This window comes from Brachyhypopomus gauderio, chromosome 21 (genome assembly GCF_052324685.1).
Source record: "Brachyhypopomus gauderio isolate BG-103 chromosome 21, BGAUD_0.2, whole genome shotgun sequence".
NCBI lineage: Eukaryota > Metazoa > Chordata > Actinopteri > Gymnotiformes > Hypopomidae > Brachyhypopomus > Brachyhypopomus gauderio.
Window position 1 is genome coordinate 5595180 of NC_135231.1, and position 20303 is coordinate 5615482.

A 20303-nucleotide genomic window follows, 5' to 3' on the forward strand; every position below is an offset into this window, starting at 1 on the left:
GGAAGAGCCTATAGAGGAGTAGAAGAGCTTATAGGGGAATGGAAGAGCCTATAGAGGAGTAGAAGAGCCTATAGAGGAGTAGAAGAGCCTATAGGGGAGTGGAAGAGCCTATAGGGGAGTGGAAGAGCCTATAGGGGAGTGGAAGAGCCTGTAGGGGAGTGGAAGAGTCTGTAGGGGAGTGGAAGAGCCTGTAGGGGAGTGGAAGAGCCTGTAGAAGAGTGGAAGAGCTTATAGAGGAGTGAAAGAGCCTGTAGGGGAATGGAAGAGCCTATAGAGGAGTAGAAGAGCCTATAGGGGAGTGGAAGAGTCTGTAGGGGAGTGGAAGAGCCTATAGGGGAGTGGAAGAGCCTGTAGGGGAGTGGAAGAGCCTATAGAGGAGTAGAAGAGCCTATAGGGGAGTGGAAGAGTCTGTAGGGGAGTGGAAGAGCCTATAGAGGAGTAGAAGAGCCTATAGGGGAGTGGAAGAGTCTGTAGGGGAGTGGAAGAGCCTATAGAGGAGTAGAAGAGCTTATAGGGGAATGGAAGAGCCTATAGAGGAGTAGAAGAGCCTATAGAGGAGTAGAAGAGCCTATAGGGGAGTGGAAGAGCCTATAGGGGAGTGGAAGAGCCTATAGGGGAGTGGAAGAGCCTGTAGGGGAGTGGAAGAGTCTGTAGGGGAGTGGAAGAGCCTGTAGGGGAGTGGAAGAGCCTGTAGAAGAGTGGAAGAGCTTATAGAGGAGTGAAAGAGCCTGTAGGGGAATGGAAGAGCCTATAGAGGAGTAGAAGAGCCTATAGGGGAGTGGAAGAGTCTGTAGGGGAGTGGAAGAGCCTATAGGGGAGTGGAAGAGCCTGTAGGGGAGTGGAAGAGCCTATAGAGGAGTAGAAGAGCCTATAGGGGAGTGGAAGAGTCTGTAGGGGAGTGGAAGAGTCTATAGAGGAGTAGAAGAGCCTGTAGGAGAGTGGAAGAGCCTATAGGGGAGTGGTAGAGCCTATAGAGGAGTAGAAGAGCCTATAGGGGAGTGGAAGAGTCTATAGAGGAGTAGAAAAGCCTATAGAGGAGTGGAACAGCCTGTAGGGGAGTGGAAGAGCCTATAGAGGAGTAGAAAAGCCTATAGGGGAGTGGAACAGCCTGTAGGGGAGTGGAAGAGCCTATAGAGTAGTGGAGGTCAGGTTACTGTTTGATATGATATTCTACATTTTCACAAACCTTTGAAAACTTTACAAACATTTAAAGATTTGATATAAAGATCAAGAGCAAAATCTTGATTTATTTGCATTTACTATGGAGATCAAGTGGTGAAGCCTCAGCTGAAAACGTAGTGTGATTCATAGATGACATGTTAACTATGTTATACAATTATAACAAAAGCTAATAAAATATTACTCTACATAATAGAACTGGTAAAAAGGTTAATGCTCAACCAAATGAAAACTCAGCATTTTTCAGAATCTACATAATTTATTATTTATTGTGGTAATACTCCAATTCATACAACAACAATTAAAAAGACATCATGTTAACAGAGAATCACATTTTTAGGAAGAATGCATCAGTGAGTAGCAGAGGAGGGGAAGTGTCAAGAAGTGTGCGTTTGAGCTTAACAGGAAGTGACATATTGTGCACTTCCTGGAGCCATGCTATTCATTCACAGTTTCAAAACTTCTATTAGTCTGTTCCTATAACTCATCCTCTCCCACCTTCCATCTCTCTGTTTAACTACTCCTGAGCTGGATGGCATGTCTAGAGACACTTATCTTCACAGTTGTCTGTCTGGCTTTTCTCGTGTGACAGGAAGCACTGTTAGGCAGGCAAGAGGTGGACAGGGCTATGTTTAATTTGGACATTACACCTGTTCCCAAGCAAGATGCCTTTCCATTTTTATGTGCGAGTATGCGTGTGTGTCCATCTTTGTTTATTTGTTTTACTGAGGCACAATGATCAGACCGGAAAATACTATGTCACACGTTCACATATGATCACAAGATGAGTGAAGCATAAGACCATTATGGTACCATATGGAGTTCACACTGGAAGGATGAGGGAGATTCTCGTGCTGGCTGTCCAGTCTGGGACTGTTTTCCACAGCACATTTCCATGTTAAAATGCACATTATTCCACCAGATTTTCGGTGGATAATGCAAAGAGTCAGTGTCAGGCTCTTCTTTTTTCATTCCAGTGGACTTAATGTCTTAGTGCTTGGAGACATAAAGCTCTGGATAATGAACGTATTTGAGCAGTAAAGGATTCATGGAGTTTTAGTACCTCCTCCACGCTAATCACAAACTATGTCTTCCTAAAATTCAAATAATAATATGCAGAGGACCTTTATGGAGAAAAGGAATGATTTAAACAACTTGGTAACTCAACAATAATAATATGCAAAAACAACATTTAAAAATAGTAATTTTTACACCTGGAATGGAATTCGTTTTTGCTGTTGTCATACGGCACGGCTGTCAATGACTGTAAATGATGGCTGTAAATGACCTAGCAACAGTAAAACAGTGAAAGACTTTAGCTACTCCACTGGACATCACTGTATTGAAGAAACACTGTAATGGGGGAATAAATAAGCAGAAGAGAGCCAGTGTTGGCATACCCTTTAGTTTATGTTAGTTAGGTAAGCACAGTTGTTATGTAAGCACAAACAAAACCAGCAACACGGCCGGTAATTGGTTATCTGGTTGTGTTACGTGCATAAAAGTAACCAAAAACACTTCATAAACTAAAGGGTTTGAGAGCTTGAGAACATCATATTGTCCATTTGGAAAAATATATTCATATTCATGTCTGCAGTATGTTGGTTGCTTAACAAGCCTTCCACTTGGGCACATCCTGCTCTCTCTCTCCCTCTCTCTCCCTCTCTTCCACATCCATCGATCAGTCCTGCTGGTCAGAGGGTCTGAAGAGGCCTCTGTTCCTCAGGCTGAAGCTTGTTCCCTTCTTCACTGACTGGCGTGAAGGTGCACCAGAGACCAGGGGAGAGGCAGCAGGAGGGGATGAAGGTGCTTGTGGGTCTGTGCTGTCCGGTGGAGTCTGCCGAGACAGGAGCTCCTTGAAGACCGAGTTCATCTGCCGAGTGAATTCCTGAAGAGGGGTGTCAGAGATAGAGAAGTAGAAACATAGAAGAAACATAGAGAGAGAAATATGTTCAGTACAGACATCGTCTTGTGTCAACATTTTAAAAACATTTTTAAAGTCTACCAGAGACAGTGAGCTAGACCTTGTCGAGATGAACTGTCTGTCTGTCGGCGGGTACACCAATAGGCCTGAGAGTGTCCAGAGTGTGTCTGCGCTCCTGCGGACTAAAGAAGATGCACATTCATCGCAACAACGGCTTCACTCAGGGAGGTGTCGTTTTGTCATCTGTAATTGCGTCCTGTTCTCCTACCCGGATGGGGGCCGGGCGATGCCGGGCGAGATGCCGGGCGAGATGCCGGGCGAGATGCCGGGCGATTGGGGTGGTATGATGACTCGCCCCTCGGGCACCGGCAGAGTGAACTTGCGTGCCATACTGCCGCATCCACTGGCCCCGCCTCCTGTGACTCCGCCTCCCATGACCCCGCCTCCCATGACCCCGCCTCCGCTGCCCACCCGCTGCCGGCCTGGCAGAGACGCACTGTCGCTGTTTACTCTCATGCTGTTGAGGGTGAACATCAGCACAGCCGTGATTATCTGTCAGCACTTCAGGGAGGTGTGTTGTAGAGGGGAGGTGGGGAGGGGTTGTAGAGGGGAAGTGTGGAGGGGTTGTAGAGGGGAGGAGGGGAGGGGTTGTAGAGGGGAGGTGGGGAGGGGTTGTAGAGGGGAGGAGGGGAGGGGTTGTAGAGGGGAGGTGAGGAGGGGTTGTAGAGGGGAGGAGGGGAGGGGTTGTAGAGGGGAGGAGGGGAGGGGTTGTAGAGGGGAAGTGTGGAGGGGTTGTAGAGGGGAGGGGGGGAGGGGTTGTAGAGGGGAGGGGGGGAGGGGTTGTAGAGGGGAGGTGAGGAGGGGTTGTAGAGGGGAGGTGAGGAGGGGTTGTAGAGGGGAGGTGTGGAGGGGTTGTAGAGGGGAGGGGGGGAGGGGTTGTAGAGGGGAGGGGGGGAGGGGTTGTAGAGGGGAGGGGGGGAGGGGTTGTAGAGGGGAGGTGAGGAGGGGTTGTAGAGGGGAGGTGAGGAGGGGTTGTAGAGGGGAGGTGAGGAGGGGTTGTAGAGGGGAGGAGGAGAGGGGTTGTAGAGGGGAGGTGTGGAGGGGTTGTAGAGGGGAGGAGGAGAGGGGTTGTAGAGGGGAGGTGTGGAGGGGTTGTAGAGGGGAGGTGGGGAGGGGTTGTAGAGGGGAGGAGGAGAGGGGTTGTAGAGGGGAGGTGAGGAGGGGTTGTAGAGGGGAGGTGTGGAGGGGTTGTAGAGGGGAGGTGGGGAGGGGTTGTAGAGGGGAGGAGGAGAGGGGTTGTAGAGGGGAGGTGTGGAGGGGATGTAGAGGGGAGGAGGAGAGGGGTTGTAGAGGGGAGGAGGGGAGGGGTTGTAGAGGGGAGGTGTGGAGGGGATGTAGAGGGGAGGAGGAGAGGGGTTGTAGAGGGGAGGAGGGGAGGGGTTGTAGAGGGGAGGTGAGGAGGGGTTGTAGAGGGGAGGTGGGGAGGGGTTGTAGAGGGGAGGAGGAGAGGGGTTGTAGAGGGGAGGTGGGGAGGGGTTGTAGAGGGGAGGTGAGGAGGGGTTGTAGAGGGGAGGTGAGGAGGGGTTGTAGAGGGGAGGAGGAGAGGGGTTGTAGAGGGGAAGTGTGGAGGGGTTGTAGAGGGAGGTGGGGAGGGGTTGTAGAGGGGAGGTGTGGAGGGGTTGTAGAGGGGAGGAGGAGAGGGGTTGTAGAGGGGAGGAGGGGAGGGGTTGTAGAGGGGAGGTGTGGAGGGGATGTAGAGGGGAGGAGGAGAGGGGTTGTAGAGGGGAGGGGGGGAGGGGTTGTAGAGGGGAAGTGTGGAGGGGTTGTAGAGGGGAGGTGTGGAGGGGTTGTAGAGGGGAGGAGGGGAGGGGTTGTAGAGGGGAGGTGTGGAGGGGTTGTAGAGGGGAAGTGTGGAGGGGTTGTAGAGGGGAGGTGTGGAGGGGTTGTAGAGGGGAGGAGGGGAGGGGTTGTAGAGGGGAGGTGAGGAGGGGTTGTAGAGGGGAGGTGGGGAGGGGTTGTAGAGGGGAGGTGAGGAGGGGTTGTAGAGGGGAGGTGAGGAGGGGTTGTAGAGGGAGGTGGGGAGGGGTTGTAGAGGGGAGGTGAGGAGGGGTTGTAGAGGGGAGGTGTGGAGGGGTTGTAGAGGGGAGGAGGGGAGGGGTTGTAGAGGGGAGGTGAGGAGGGGTTGTAGAGGGGAGGTGAGGAGGGGTTGTAGAGGGGAGGTGAGGAGGGGTTGTAGAGGGGAGGTGAGGAGGGGTTGTAGAGGGGAGGTGAGGAGGGGTTGTAGAGGGGAGGTGAGGAGGGGTTGTAGAGGGGAGGTGAGGAGGGGTTGTAGAGGGGAGGTGAGGAGGGGTTGTAGAGGGGAGGTGAGGAGGGGTTGTAGAGGGGAGGTGTGGAGGGGTTGTAGAGGGGAGGTGTGGAGGGGTTGTAGAGGGGAGGTGTGGAGGGGTTGTAGAGGGGAGGAGGGGAGGGGTTGTAGAGGGGAGGTGGGGAGGGGTTGTAGAGGGGAGGTGGGGAGGGGTTGTAGAGGGGAGGTGGCTCCTACCGCATGGCATGTTCAGCCAGCTGCTGCTCCTCGGCCAGGTTGCCCGTGCTGCCACCTCGACTCTCCTCACGTTTCACTCGCTCCTGCTTCCGCTCCGCTCTGGATCAGGGGACACCAGTTACAGTCAACACTTCAGAAGTCAAATTACTGTAGATTATAAGATTAGGATTACTTCAACATTACTTCATGTTAAGGGAAAGATGAATGTCTAAAGATGAATAGTTAGGGAATTCTCACCCCTCAGGCACACTGATGTACTTATGAGGGATGAGGCCTTTCACTCCTCCCACTTCTCCTCTCCACCAATCAGACGAGGCCTTGCTGTGAATTAGGACGTGGTCCCCCTGCTTGAATGACAGCTCGGCTGGAGACCGTGCAACATAATCAAACATAGCTAACGCTTCCCACTCTGCACAGTCTCACACACACACACACACACACACACACACACACACACACACACACACCAGCAGAAACAACACCCAGCACATGGCACACAGCAGTAACACGTGATGGCGAACACGGCACACACAACAATGAGACAGCACAATACATAAAGCAGCACAAAATACACACAGAGGTGAGCATACAATACACAGGTGAGAAAAACATGAGCATGAATGACAAAATACTATAACAAAATGCCTTTATTGTTTGACATATTTAGTGTACATGTAACTGTCTCACCATCCTCACTGGGAACATGGTCGATGTCTCCCTCGCCCTCCTCTGTAATGGGTTCACTGGAGAGAGAGACACCAACATTATTAGCCACGGTTACATTATTAGACAAAACACCTCGAGCTAAGGGTTGAGAGGCTGACCAGTACTCCTGCTCCAGGGTCATGCATTTCTCATAGATGGGCCCGGGCAGCTCCGAGGGTCCGGGGAAGATGCTCTCGTGCTGCAGGATCAAGGTCTTGACAAGAGCATTGATCTGGGGCTGCAGGGTGACGGCATCACCGGACTCAGCACCTCGCAACAGACTGGGCCCGAAACACACGGCCAGGTTATAGGGCTGCATCATGTTCTCGTCACTGTACTGGGAGACACTGTAACACACACACACACACACACACACACACACACACACACACACACACACACACACACACACACACACACACACACACACACACACACACACACACACACGGCCAGGTTATAGGGCTGCATCATGTTTGCATCACTGTCGCACCTATCAGACCTGCTGACAAACTAAAGAGATATCAGTGTAAAGTTAGATGTAAGAGATGTCAGTATATTGTCAGATGCAAGAGATATCAGTGTATTGTTAGTTGTAAGAGATGTCAGTGTATTATTAGATGTAAGGGATATTAGTGTTCAGTTAGATGTAAGAGATATTAGTGCAGAGTTAGATGTAAGAGAGGTCAGTGTACAGTTAGATGTAAGAGATATCAGTGTAATGTTAGATATAAGAGATGTCAGTGTATTGTTTGATGTAAGAGATGTCAGTGTACAGTTAGATGTAAGAGATATTGGTGTATTGTTAGATGTAAGAGAAGTCAGTGTATTGTTAGATGTTCGTGTGCACGAGATCGCCCCCTGCTGGAGGCCACAGTAAAGGGATTACTCAGCATGATGGCAGAAGGCCCACACTACTTACTGGTGGAGGAAGGCAAAGAGATAGCGCATCACTATGACAACGGGCCTTGGGAAGGAGGAAACCACTGTCTTTATCTGAGCCGCTCTCTCCGCCATATTCTCAATCTCTGTGGAGAGCACAAACAGCAATTAGCCTAGCAACTCCCGTCATCCTATATCACATTGTAAATATCGTCAGGGAGGGTGTAAGTGGGTGGGGGAGATCATCGTTATATTGTTGTATTCAATCACACACACACACACATACACATACACACACACACACACAGACACACACACACACGCGTGCGACAGGGTGCTTACGGACACACTCCATGAGCCGAGTAAAGCTCTCTTCAGGGAAGAGAGGCTTGGTGAGACCCCGAAAGTAAAGTTTCAGCACTCCTGCTACCGAATCAATGTCACACTCGCTGTCTGTCAGAGGGTCCTCCCCTGTGGACACACACACACCCCCGATCATGTTCTTCTGGTAGCCGTGATCTGTGATATCCATGAAGATGTTTTGGTGTGTGCACAGTGGCCGAGAACGGCAGCAATACCAACATCCTCACCTCTTTCAAAAGCATCTCTGATGTTATTGACTTCGCTCTGGGAGCCAGGTACTCTGAATATACCCTCATGATGCAGACCTGAGAATAAACACATGTGAAGTACAAACACACACAGCCCCCCCCCCCACACACACACACACATCAAAGGCACTGCACCACTCTCAGGCATAAGCTGAACATAACCCATTTCCTGACTCACCGTGGAGGTTGATGAAGCGAATACAGCTTTCCACCACCAGGGGGATCTGCTGTCCAGAGCTCTGACACACAGGACGAGAATAAGAGAGATCACGGGATTTTTCCACGGCTGTGTACAACAGCTTTGAGAAGACACAGTTACAGAGCGTAGGCATTCTAACAGACAAAAAAAAAACAGGCATTATAACAGACGAACACAGGAAGATGCACAAGGAATTCACACAAGATAGACAATGCATGCAAAGCAGTGGTTTTACGAGCAGGCTGAGAGCCGTTTGGGGTTTTATGGTGGTTATCATGGTTACAGTTATGACTTGGGTGGGGGATGTCGGCTACGTAAGGACACAAAGAGCACATGCAGTGTGCGGGCGTGACGCACTCGTGTGACCAGGCGTCTGGTCGGGGCGGGTGGGGTGGCGGTACCTGAGTCCTAGACATTCGCCTCCGTCTCCTGCAGGCCCAGGCGGGGTAGGGGATGGAGGGGGAGGGAGGGGGGGGGGGGGCAGAGAGTGCAACATGGCCGGGAGCAGGTGTGAGTCAGGCAGACAGCGACACCCCCCCCCACACCCCCCGCCAAAAGCAAGCGTGCAAAAAAGCAAGTGAAGAGAGAGAGGGGTGGATGGAAGAGAAAGAGAAAAAACAGAGGCCGAAGGTCAGATGGACAGCAGTAGAGCAGGACTATATTTGAGCAGGACTACATTTGAGCAGGACTACATTTGAGCAGGACTAATCTGGGTGAGGCGCTGTGAGATTAATGCAGCTACACAAGGGGGCAGGACAGCAGGGCACGGAAATTGGCAGTAAAACCCTGTTGGCACGGATGAGCGCAATCGTGTTCCCTGCTTTGGTCTAATGTCCACCCGCTCTGCAACAGAAGTGTGGATTTTAGAGTCAAAAGGACGGCCGTGTCAATAACTCAATTAGGAAACGGTTGGAAAGTGGCTCTGCGGTTACAGCCGCTTTATACAATATATATATGTACGTGGTGAAACCAATGAGAACATCCCATAGATCACAGCCATTTTAAGATCAAACAAGACCGTCCGCTGTTAATCCAGGGCGTGGTGAACATGCAGTGTGACATTCTGCTACTGCCGACACTGTGTAATTAAGAGAGGGCGAGAGAGGCAGAGAGAGGGCAGGGGGAGGGCGTGGAGGGGATGAGGAGAGGGCGTGGAGAGGGCGTGGAGAGGGCGTGGAGAGGGCGTGGAGAGGGCAGGGGCAGGGCGGGGAGAGGGCGCGGAGAGGGCGTGGAGAGGGCGCAGAGAGGGCGTGGAGAGGGCGTGGAGAGGGCGCAGAGAGGGCGTGGAGAGGGCGTGGAGAGGGCGTGGAGAGGGCAGGGGCAGGGCGGGGAGAGGGCGGGGAGAGGGCGGGGAGAGGGTAGGGGCAGGGCGGGGAGAGGGCGTGGAGAGGGCGGGGAGAGGGCGGGGAGAGGGTAGGGGCAGGGCGGGGAGAGGGCGCGGAGAGGGCGTGGAGAGGGCAGGGGGAGGGCGTGGAGAGGGCGGGGAGAGGGCGGGGAGCAATGCAGCCAGCTGGCAGCCCCGTGGGGGCCAAGCAGCCCTCTGTCCCCTCAGAGCATTGGGATAGCTAGGCTGCAGCCCACCAAGGTCTAAGGGTACGTGGGACAGCAAGGAACAGAGGACTGAGCACAGGGGCCACGTGCTCTTTGTCCTGCATCATATCATGTCACAAAGATGCTTGGAAAATGGCAGCTGTTCAAATTAGCGACCCTGGCCTGTTGTGCATTAGCAGGCCAAAACTGAACCCAAGCACTCTGTAATGACACAGCCACAAAGAAGGGCTGGACACAGCACGAATAAGGACTCACAGCTACAATAAATACATGAATAAGGAGTTGCACAACTACAGTACGACTGCAATATGGTGCAACATTTCCCCGCAGAGCAGCAGAGAGGACATGAGCCGATTAGTCACAAGATGGTATCTTACGCTTAACTGAGGTCACACACAGTCACCAAAAGACGTGAAAATACACACGGACCTATGTATATTAACAAAATCACACCTACAAATGGGATCTCTCACACAAGTACTTTTCTTCACACTCTCTCTCTCTCTCTCACACACACACACACACACACACACACACACACACACACACACACACACACACACACACACACACACACACACACGGTACATTCTCCTGCAGCAGACACAGCACGACACATCACCTGCAATATTTAATACAGTAACACAATCATGCACGCACAGAGTTACTGTTCCAGCAGAAATTACTGTCGCAGTTGGTAATGTGACAAACTAATGAGTGAACAAACTAATAAAATGGCAAGAAAATCTCTCAACATACCCACGACACACTTATTAAGGACAGTAAACATTTCATGTCACATTTAATTACATTTTCTGTCTCAACAGTCAGTCACCAATTTCCATTTCCAGAGCAGCAAGCAGCAGCCAAGGACGGAGCGACATTGAGAATGATGAAGCAAAGCCAGATGCAGGAACATCACACGTGCAAACTCAGCCGAGCCAAGTCCACGGGCACCACAGAGCAGAAGGACACGCGTACGGGCACCACAGAGCAGAAAGACACGCGTACGGGCACCACAGAGCAGAAAGACATGCGTACGGGCACCACAGAGCAGAGGGACACGCGTACGGGCACCACAGAGCAGAAAGACACGCGTACGGGCACCACAGAGCAGAAAGACACGCGTACGGGCACCACAGAGCAGAAGGACACGCGTACGGGCACCACAGAGCAGAAAGACACGCGTACGGGCACCACAGAGCAGAGGAAGACGCGTACGAAAGCCGAAGGGAGTGTGCTGCGTCACGAAAGTACAGCAGAGGCATCTCGTCAGCGTTATGGCAACACGGCCGTGGAGGCTAGGTGAGGGCACAGGGTTGTACCTCAATGAAGGAGAGCATGTCTCCGGTGAAGAGTTTGTGGTGGTACTGGGAGCAAGGCCTGGCTTTCCGCACGCGCACTGCCCTGCCAAGCTGCATTCTGGGAAACACATACACCGGCAATCCACTGTGACACTGTGGCATCAGTACAACACATGCAACATGCACGCCAACTCCACGCGCGCTCCTCGTCCCTGCCAACGCTCTGCGGCATGCACCCGGAGCTCAGCGCCCGCCTCCCTTCAGCTCACGCTCACCACCCTGCACTGTGCTTTGCAAGGACACTTATATAACATTTGGGGTTCCTGTCGTCAGCTCTTTTTGGCATTATGGAGCCTGAGAGTCCATATGTAGCTGGACAGCTTTCGCTCCAGATCTGCTGAATGTACAGGGAGCCCCCGACAGGGGAACGTGACCAGATGTTGCCAGATGTTTCCAGATGGTGCTGACGTGTGAACAGCCCTCAAGTGAACAGGCCCCAGACAGAGAGACAGTCCCCAGACGGAGAGACAGGTGACAGACAGAGAGACAGACGAGAAGGGAGTCATACCTTGAGGGATCACTGTCAATGGCCTCAGCTGGGGGAGAGAAACAGAGAAGGAGGAGGAGGAGTTTAAGAGAGTAAGACAACTGATCAGGGCCACAACACTTCAGCCTAAACATAACGTGGGTCCTCGGTACTGAGTGATCACCCAGTCCTACGGCATTACGGGCTGTGTGTGCAGTATCGATATGAGGACACATTATCTATTAGGTGTTTCTTTGAATTTGTTTTCTATACCTTTTTGTATGGCCTCCTTCAACAAATCATGTTTGGCCTGAAGTTTGGAGATGAGAGAGCTGCCACTGAGGTACTCCTTCACTTTCTGGAAAAACAAAATTTGAGTAAAACCAGAATCCTCCCAACATTATTACACTGCTGAAACCAGCCTGGCCGAGCTTCCTCAAAGACTTCGATTGCTCATTTGGGCACTCGTTTGCATACTTATAATGAGCGAGCTTGGCATCCACCAATCAGAGTGCTCACAGTAAAATAATAGGTCTCAGTCTCCTGCTGATTGGCTCGGCGCTTGGCCAGACTGGGCTTGCTGATGGGGCCATCGCCCATGGTCTCCAGGGCGAGAGAAGGAGCATCAGGGAGAGGATTGCAGTCGTCATCACTGATATTGTCCAGGAGGGCTGCGAGGGTTGCCTTGAGTGTTTTACTGACCTAGGACAGACAGATGGTGTGAGCTAGAGTATACAATAAATTATAAGGTAAGTAGAAAAATGGAAAATGTACATATATTTAACTTAACTGTTATGAACATACACTAATATTGCCAGGGACATAATGAACGTTGATAGACAAACTTGAGCATCACATGCTTTAATTTAAAAAGAATATGATGGCTAATTAGTGTACAGTACATGAGGTGTGATTGTGTTAGTGTTATATATATGTACCTCCTCTGTTTCCAGGGTAACAGCGGCCAACCTGGACCGCAGTTGTTGGAATCTGGTCTCCATCTCATACCTCACCTGACAATCTGCACTCACCTCACAGACCTACCACACACACACACACACACACACACACACACACACACACACACACACACACACACACACACACACACACATATACACACACACACACATACACACACACACACACACACACACACACACACACACACACACACACACACACACACACAAGCACACACACACATATACACACACACACATATACACACACACACACACACACACACACACACACACACACACACACACACACACACACACACACACACACACACACGTACACACACACACACACACACACACACACATACACACACACACACACACACACACACACACATATACACACACACACACACATGTACACACACACACACACACACACACAGACACACACATACACATACACACATATACACACACACACACACACACACACACATACACACATATACACACACACACACACACACACACACACACACACACACACACACACATACACACACACATATACACACACACACACACACACACACACACACACACACACATACACACACACACACACACACACACACACACACACACACACACACACACACACACACACGAATCATGTACCTCACTTTAGGTCAGTATCAGAACACTCATCTTTGTAACCCTTCCCCCGGTGCAGGTGTGCCCGCGTTACCTGGTCGCCCTCGTGTGGCTGGTGCTGGAAGCGGAAGGGCAGGCAGAAGGTCGTGTTGTGGGCCTGCAGCAGGGCGTCGCGGTCCTGACCCTGGTCCAGGTCGTTCACAGCGCCCTCTAGCTGCTGCAGGCCGTTAGTCAGGTTGTGTAGGGCGCGGCCCCTGTTGGACAGGTAGCCACGCATCACCCGTGTGACGGACAGATGGTAGCCGAGGTCCGTGCACTGCACACAGCATCACAGAGACACAACTGAACCGAAGAACATGACAAGACACTAAACCTGCGCTACACCTGCAGAACTAGACTATCATCTATATAATCTGTTACTATCTCTCATGTTAATGGGTCGATTTTGACCTGTGACTCAAATCAGCCATTAGATCCCCTAAAAACAAATCACTTATCATCCATTTTGTTTCGTACCTCTTGGTTATGTTGCCTCATCCATGACAGTATTGGTTTTAATATGTTTTGACAGCATACACAACAGTACACACAAGATAGAAGACCCTAACTGAAGATCACATGGTTGGAGGTAGAGCTGGCTGTGGGCTGTTGGTATATAGTGTGTTTATGATTTCAGTTTTGGCATTATACCTGCTTTACTAATTATACCTGGGTTGAAACTGAGTAAGGTCACAATTTTAACAAGAGGATTTTATAATTTTGTAAAATTGTCAAAGTCAAAGTTATGTAGTACTTATGTATTTCAAACCTACAAACGAGTAGGTCATAACCCTAACACTAGAGGAAGGTTTCATTTAAAAATCCCCCTTTCGAGAATTGTCATTCATTGTTCTTAATAACCCTGCCATCTATTTATGTGACACGGTCTGTCTCAAAAATGGATTAAGCCGGAATATGCAAAATATATATAAATAACCATTTTAAAAAGCTTAACAAGCAACTGAATTCTCCTAGACATTTTCCACCCTGTGGGAACCACACCACATGACCACAGAACTGTTCTAACAGGAACCAAGTTACTGTTGGTCAGCCGTGGAATGGGGAAGCAAAACAGGGAGGACACGGGGGTGGATGGTGGGGGCACTTACGTCGATCAGAGTGCAAATGTCCTCCAGATAGTACTTATTCATGGCAGAATTGGCAGCTGCGAGATTGAGCAGGTAGTCGTTGCGAGCTTTTGTACACTTTAGTTGAGTCTCTTGTACTTTCCCTTGTCTCTGTGTTGCGCGTGCGCACACACACACGCACACGCACGCACACACACACACACACACACACACACACACACACACACACACACACACACACACACACACACACACACACACACACACAGGAAACAGTGAGTTAGTTAAATGCTATTTCCTGTGCCATCTTCCAATGAAGTAAATAGCTACACATTAGCATCTGACAGACAGCGCGCTCTACCTTCTCCATTAGCCTCTCCATCTTCTTCACCGAACTACGCCTCTGTCCTGCCGCCTGAATCAACCCGAGCTCCACCGACTTGCCTGTCTGTCTCTCCTCCAATCGCGCGGCTTCTTTGAGCTTGCCCTCAGCGGCAAGACACTCCGTGTGATATTGGTTATACGTTTTTAGAGCCTGTTGTGAACATTAGAAATGAGACAAATGACTTGCCCTGCGTTGCTTCATGGCTGCATCACAGATCCGTTTATTCAGCTCTCCATTTACAACGACTCCCTACATAAGGAAGACAGATTCTTTCCCATGATGCACTCCTGCACTGGCATCATACCACCACAGACTGAACCCACCCAAGCGTAAGGGCCAAGCCCAAGCCCGAGCCACCTCTGCTAGGGCCACTTGAGAGTTAAGGCCTGCCACAACTGGCAGACAAGGTCAACAGGCCTGACCCAGGAGCAGTGACCTATACCACAGAGTATTCTGGGGCTGAGGGGTTTCGTCAAGGTCGTGGACTGTGCCAGAAAGCAGGGGAACACTGGAGATGAAAAAGACCCATGGACATCTTAGCGCTGTAGCTACGCTTAGTGCTGTGGAAGCCAACTCACCGTCTGGAGTTCGGTCGTCACCTTTAGGAGCTCATCCTGCATCTGCAGACCTACTTCTTTACTCTGTAACAGAACCAGTGAAGAGGCCTTAGTGCCAGCCTCCACGCCCATGGCCAAAAAGAGATGATTGGTGTGTGCTTGTGTGTGTGTGTGTGTGTGTGTGTGTGTGTGTGTGTGTGTGTGTGTGTGTGTGTGTGTGTGTGTGTGTGTGTGTGTGTGTGTGTAAGTATGTGCACCTTCTTGGCCAGGCGGTTTGTGTCCTCCATGCAGTGGGAGAGGCGCTGTGTGAGCGTGGAGCTGCAGATCTCACTGAGGGCACCGTGGTCCCGGCTCTCCTGCCTGGTCTGGCCCAGCAGCACCGTCCAGCACTGCAGCACCGACACGTCCGTCTGCTCCTTCCTGAGGGGACCGGCAGGACGGACATTCAGAAGCATGCGCACGTCACGTGCGGCTTACGGTCTCCTGGAACGTGAGCGAGGGGGTGCGGGTGTGTGTGAGGGGGTGCGGGTGTGTGTGAGGGGGTGCGGGTGTGTGTGAGGGGGTGCGGGTGTGTGTGAGGGGGTGCGGGTGTGTGTGAGGGGGTGCGGGTGTGTGTGAGGGGGACGACGCACTTCTTGGTTTTGAGCGTGAACCTCTCGCTGAGCCTCTCCAGGGAGCGGGCGTACTCGGCCTCGATCTCACCCCGTCGCCGCAGGTAGTCGCTCAGGTCCTGCAGCTGCTGGGTCTTCTGCTCCAGCTGCGAGTCCAACACCTTCAGCTGCTCCGAGAGTTGACTGCGCACCTCTGAGACGGGAGGGACAGAGAGAGCGAGAGAGAGAGAGAGAGAGAGAGAGAGAGAGAGAGAGAGAGAGAGAGGGAAAGGAGTAATGCATAAAAAGAAAGAACTCCCCGTGACCTCTCCATCTCTCTGCGTGTCTGCCTTGTCCTCCCAGACTACACATAGCCCCGAGTTTTTGGTCTAGAGGGGACATCATCTCTGACGCAGTCTATAAATACATCCGCATAGCCCAGCCATTCACCCTGGATGCCCTGACAAACACAGAGAGACCTTACACAGGCTGATGAAGACAGAGTGGGGACGATGATGAAGAGCGGGATAATGAGAGCGAGCGGGACCCTGCTGAAGCCCCGCCCACTCTCGCCTTTACCTTTGATCTGCGTCTCGTACTCCGCCAGACTCCCCTTCTCCTTCTTCAGCTTCCCGTGTGACGTCATGGCGATGCAGGAGTGACAGCGTGTGTCCTGCACGAGTCCCGCCGGGTCCTGCCGGGCTCACGTCTGCACCTGCTGTCCGTCAGACGTTGGAATGAGATTGCGTGGATCCGTCCCCTCTCCACTATGAGCAGGCCCTCACGGTGGAGGTCCACAGTGCTGCTGATGGATGTGACTTCTCTCCTTCTCTGCCTCACACCCTCTGTGAGCGGAGCTACGGGTGCCTCTGTACAGGCACTGACAGCTGCTCAACAACCTCTGCCTGTATTTCTTCTGTGCCCTCTACAGAAATGGAAAAGAGAAGTGTGTGTGTGTGTGTGTGTGTGCGTGTGTGTGTGTGTGTGTGTGTGTGTGTGTGTGTGTGTGTGTGTGTGCGTGTGTGTGTGTGCGTGTGTGTGTGTGTGTGTGTTTGAGTTAGCAGTTCCCCCAGTTCTTGTTGTCTAGCTGAAGGGTGAATCTTTCTGTGTGCTTTTATGGTTTCACTTTTAAGATGCAGTAGCTGGCTGGATTCCCTTAACTGGCTCATGAGTTGGGGTAGGAATGTGATTGTCCTCGCCTGGGAAACACAGAAAGAGAGAGGAGAGAGAGGAGAGAGAGGAGAGAGAGAGAGGAGAGAGGACAGTGATTTGGAGCTGTCTCAGTTGGCTTGGCCATGTCGCAGTAGGCAGAAAACAGTTACCTTCGACTCATCTGCCCACATCCGTTAGCACTCAGACTTTCACTCTCACCAAGACATCCTGTTAAGATGCAGGCACTGAAACGTATGAGCTGTAGCTACTTCTAGTGGGTCCATAATCATACCAGAGTACCGTGTCATTCCTAACCTTATTAGGTGCATCAAGTCTAGAGTCTAGGCCCCCTCTCCCTTACCATTACACATTTGCTGCCATGCTGTGATTTAGATGGCAGGTCTGTAGGTGCTTATTGAAATATCTCTTCCTCGCATCTGTTGTTTTTAACTGCGAATTCTCAACACAACATCCTTTTCTCGTTCAGTGTGGGGGATGGGCACGGCAGCACTGAAAGTGACGCTCTAGATTTGCGTACACAGCCACTTCTCTTTGGTCAGCCAAAGAGTGTTGGGACGTCTTTCTGAGGTAACAACTTTCTTCGACAACTGCTTTCTTTGAGTAACCGCGCGGGACAGCTGTGCGGGCGACCTGTCATTGTCGTGATCCACAACTCAGTGAGGAGTCCAGGTGGGGAGGGCAATCAGTGAGACCCCCCCCCTCCGTTCCTCCTCCTCACCGGGGGAGCTGGGATGGAGGCCAGCTTTCTCTAGACAGTTACTGACAGGACATCCCTTTTTAACAAAGATGTCCATCTGGGCAAAATTTCCTTAAATCCCCCATTTTTGTTTGTTTGTTGTTGTATAATTTATTTTATGTTATCAGAGAGAATTTCTTTGGATATTGGAAAAGAAGCACATGTAGCTATTACTCAACTGACCCTTTAATCGTTATGCAATTAAAGGCCAGTTTTCTTGTTAGTATAAAGATTAAATGCAGCTGGACTTTTTCCCCTCAAACATTTCAATAAATTACTGAAGTTCTCTAAAAAAAATAGGAAACTGAGTTACTACATTTGCAACCAAGGCGATTATAATGCTGTCCATAGTGCAGTGTAAAACTCTTCTTCTTTTAGCTTCTAAGAATGAAAGGCATCAGTGCCAGGAAAGCAGACCATCATAAAACCAGAAGATAAAATACATACATGACTACATCAGAGTCACAGCAAAACACATCAGCTGAGTCCAACCTGACAGACACGCTGCCAGGAACCAAGAATGCATCAGTGAACTCAGCAACAGCAAGGCAGCTGTCAGTCCGGCGTGAAAGGCCAGAGCCAGCGGTTTGTACAGAGTCCTGCGGATGTGAGCTAGAGTCGTTAAGTGGAGCTGAAGGGAGAGGGGAGCAGAGCAGGGGATTGTGGGGGTTGCATCAGTGTACGGCAAGACACGTTTCTTTCTACAGTGCCTTTCATACACGGCGGTCATTCAAAGCTCTTACAAATGAGAATGTACGAAAATGGATAGGTGAATAAAAATTAAACAAAAATATGATTAAAACAATAAAAATAAATTCTACAAAGAAAAAAAAACCATTAAAAGGTTTTTAGAATTAGAAATGGAAATTTGATGAAATAATACATTAAGAAATTAAAAGAGACAAGGAAATAAACGTCCAACTGTAATTCTTGAGTCTTCTAGGATAACACAGCATCCTGTGTTCTAGAGTCTAAGAGGACAACACAGTATTCACTCTGTGCTGGATAAAAATAAGTTAATATGGAGCAGAGCACAGTGGTCGTGTTGGTGTGGAGAGGCTGGAAGGCCCTGACTCTATCCCTCCCTCCAACACACACACACACCCCACATGCCTGCCACACACACACACACACACACACACACACACACACACACACACACACACACACACACACACACACCACACACACACACACACACACACACACACACACACACACACACACACACACACGCCTGCCACACACACACACACACACACACACACACACACACACACACACACACACACACACACACACACGCACACACACACACACACACACACCCACACGCCTGCCACACACTTTAAAGTGTCATAAGGCTGGGAATGGGCAAAGTGGAATAGAGGCCTTCGCTTCAGGGCTATGTGGAGAGTGAAAGGTTGTTAAATAAAAAAAGCTTATTGTGTGTGTGTGTGTGTGTGTGTTTGTGTGTGTGTGTGTGTGTGTGTGTGTGTGTGTGTGTGTGTGTAAAAGGCAGGGAAGGAGTGGTACAGAGAAAGAGAGTTGCAGAAACAGTGAAATGGGTTTGGTCAGGACCAAGTAACTTTCTTTGAGTGGTCTCTGCAGTGATCATTTGTGTATGTATGACAGAAAGTCCTCTTCCACCATCAGAAATGACGCCAAACATCTCATCATTTGCTAGCTTACTCAGCCCTCAGACCTCCCAGAACAAGGCGCAAGGGCACATGTTTAAAGGTCAAAACCCTCAGCTGGCCAATGAGAAAGCAATAAACAGTTCATTATGCGGACGCAATTACTGATTTCTGATTAGCCTAGCATCTTACCATGGAGCCGCTCCAGCTAATCTGCCTCTATGCACTCGAGTAAATCACATCTCGTTATGCTTTTATGTGTTATGCACAGCAGCTGAAGCAAGCACAGCTAATGAAAGCATTCACACCAACGCCATAATGCTGGCATCCAAAAACAGCTTCGACGGCAAATAAATAAAAAATCCTCTCACCTAACAACATTATCCATTTAGAATTTCTATCACTTCAGATATACTTTTTATTCTCAGAGTGATGTATTAATCAAGCAGCGGTGGTGGGAGCAGTCCTGACCAAACTTAAACCTGATCCGGCTGCTGTATTGAGTTAAGGAGCTATGCGGAATTAGAGATACATGGGATCAATCCTGTTTTATGCTCCCAGTGGGAAGAAGATGAGACTGGGGCCTTATCTATTTGAGCAGGGGACTGGCTCACACACACAATTCAGTATACCGATTAACACAATCATTCTCTCTCTCAGAACAACCTACTTGTTTAAGAGCACAAAAACTTAAATCGAAAAGCAAGCCAACACAAGCAAATACACAATGTATTTATCTCACACGTTTCACCACGTGTTTCCAGATATATGGGGGTTAGTTAACACTGTATGCAGCAGAACCCTATAGAAAACCTGTGATATACAACACTGTGCAGTTTAACACATCGCGGACCGTTTGCAGAATGAACAAAACTGGTGTCCCGTTGAAACACCGTCGGAAGCGGACACGCCTCACCACACTAGAAGTCATATATGCATCACTGCACGACTGCTACGTGGATCCTTTCGTTTCCCCCGCCTGTAACACGTAGCATGATACCGCGTGTCAAAGCAGCAGGGACGGAGGATCACCCGCAGCACAGCGTTACACCC

The 20303-nt window shown here is 50.3% G+C and overlaps 1 protein-coding gene across 3 annotated transcripts in view; it reads right to left on the minus strand.

Moving 5' to 3' along the window:
- Positions 1-1428: 1428 nt before the first annotated feature.
- Positions 1429-20303, minus strand: part of arhgap4b (Rho GTPase activating protein 4b) — a 22370-nt gene continuing 3495 nt past the window's right edge. The window contains exons 2-24 of one of the 3 annotated variants that reach the window (XM_076983662.1): positions 16284-16903; positions 15747-15918; positions 15372-15534; positions 15136-15198; positions 14534-14707; positions 14194-14322; positions 13140-13361; positions 12362-12463; positions 11943-12125; positions 11697-11781; positions 11466-11493; positions 8444-8471; positions 8022-8082; positions 7823-7900; positions 7575-7703; positions 7273-7378; positions 6470-6697; positions 6333-6388; positions 5883-6054; positions 5646-5744; positions 3372-3620; positions 3204-3285; positions 1429-3067 (exon numbers count right to left, since the gene is read on the minus strand). In XM_076983662.1, coding sequence (XP_076839777.1) covers positions 2861-3067; positions 3204-3285; positions 3372-3620; positions 5646-5744; positions 5883-6054; positions 6333-6388; positions 6470-6697; positions 7273-7378; positions 7575-7703; positions 7823-7900; positions 8022-8082; positions 8444-8471; positions 11466-11493; positions 11697-11781; positions 11943-12125; positions 12362-12463; positions 13140-13361; positions 14194-14322; positions 14534-14707; positions 15136-15198; positions 15372-15534; positions 15747-15918; positions 16284-16350 — 2883 coding nt within the window. In that variant the 5' untranslated portion in view covers positions 16351-16903 and the 3' untranslated portion in view covers positions 1429-2860. Of the gene's footprint in view, positions 3068-3203; positions 3286-3371; positions 3621-5645; positions 5745-5882; positions 6055-6332; positions 6389-6469; positions 6698-7272; positions 7379-7574; positions 7704-7822; positions 7901-8021; positions 8083-8443; positions 8472-10918; positions 11016-11465; positions 11494-11696; positions 11782-11942; positions 12126-12361; positions 12464-13139; positions 13362-14193; positions 14323-14533; positions 14708-15135; positions 15199-15371; positions 15535-15746; positions 15919-16283; positions 16904-20303 lie in introns of all 3 variants that reach the window. The other 2 variants (XM_076983661.1, XM_076983660.1) reach the window with 2 other exon arrangements.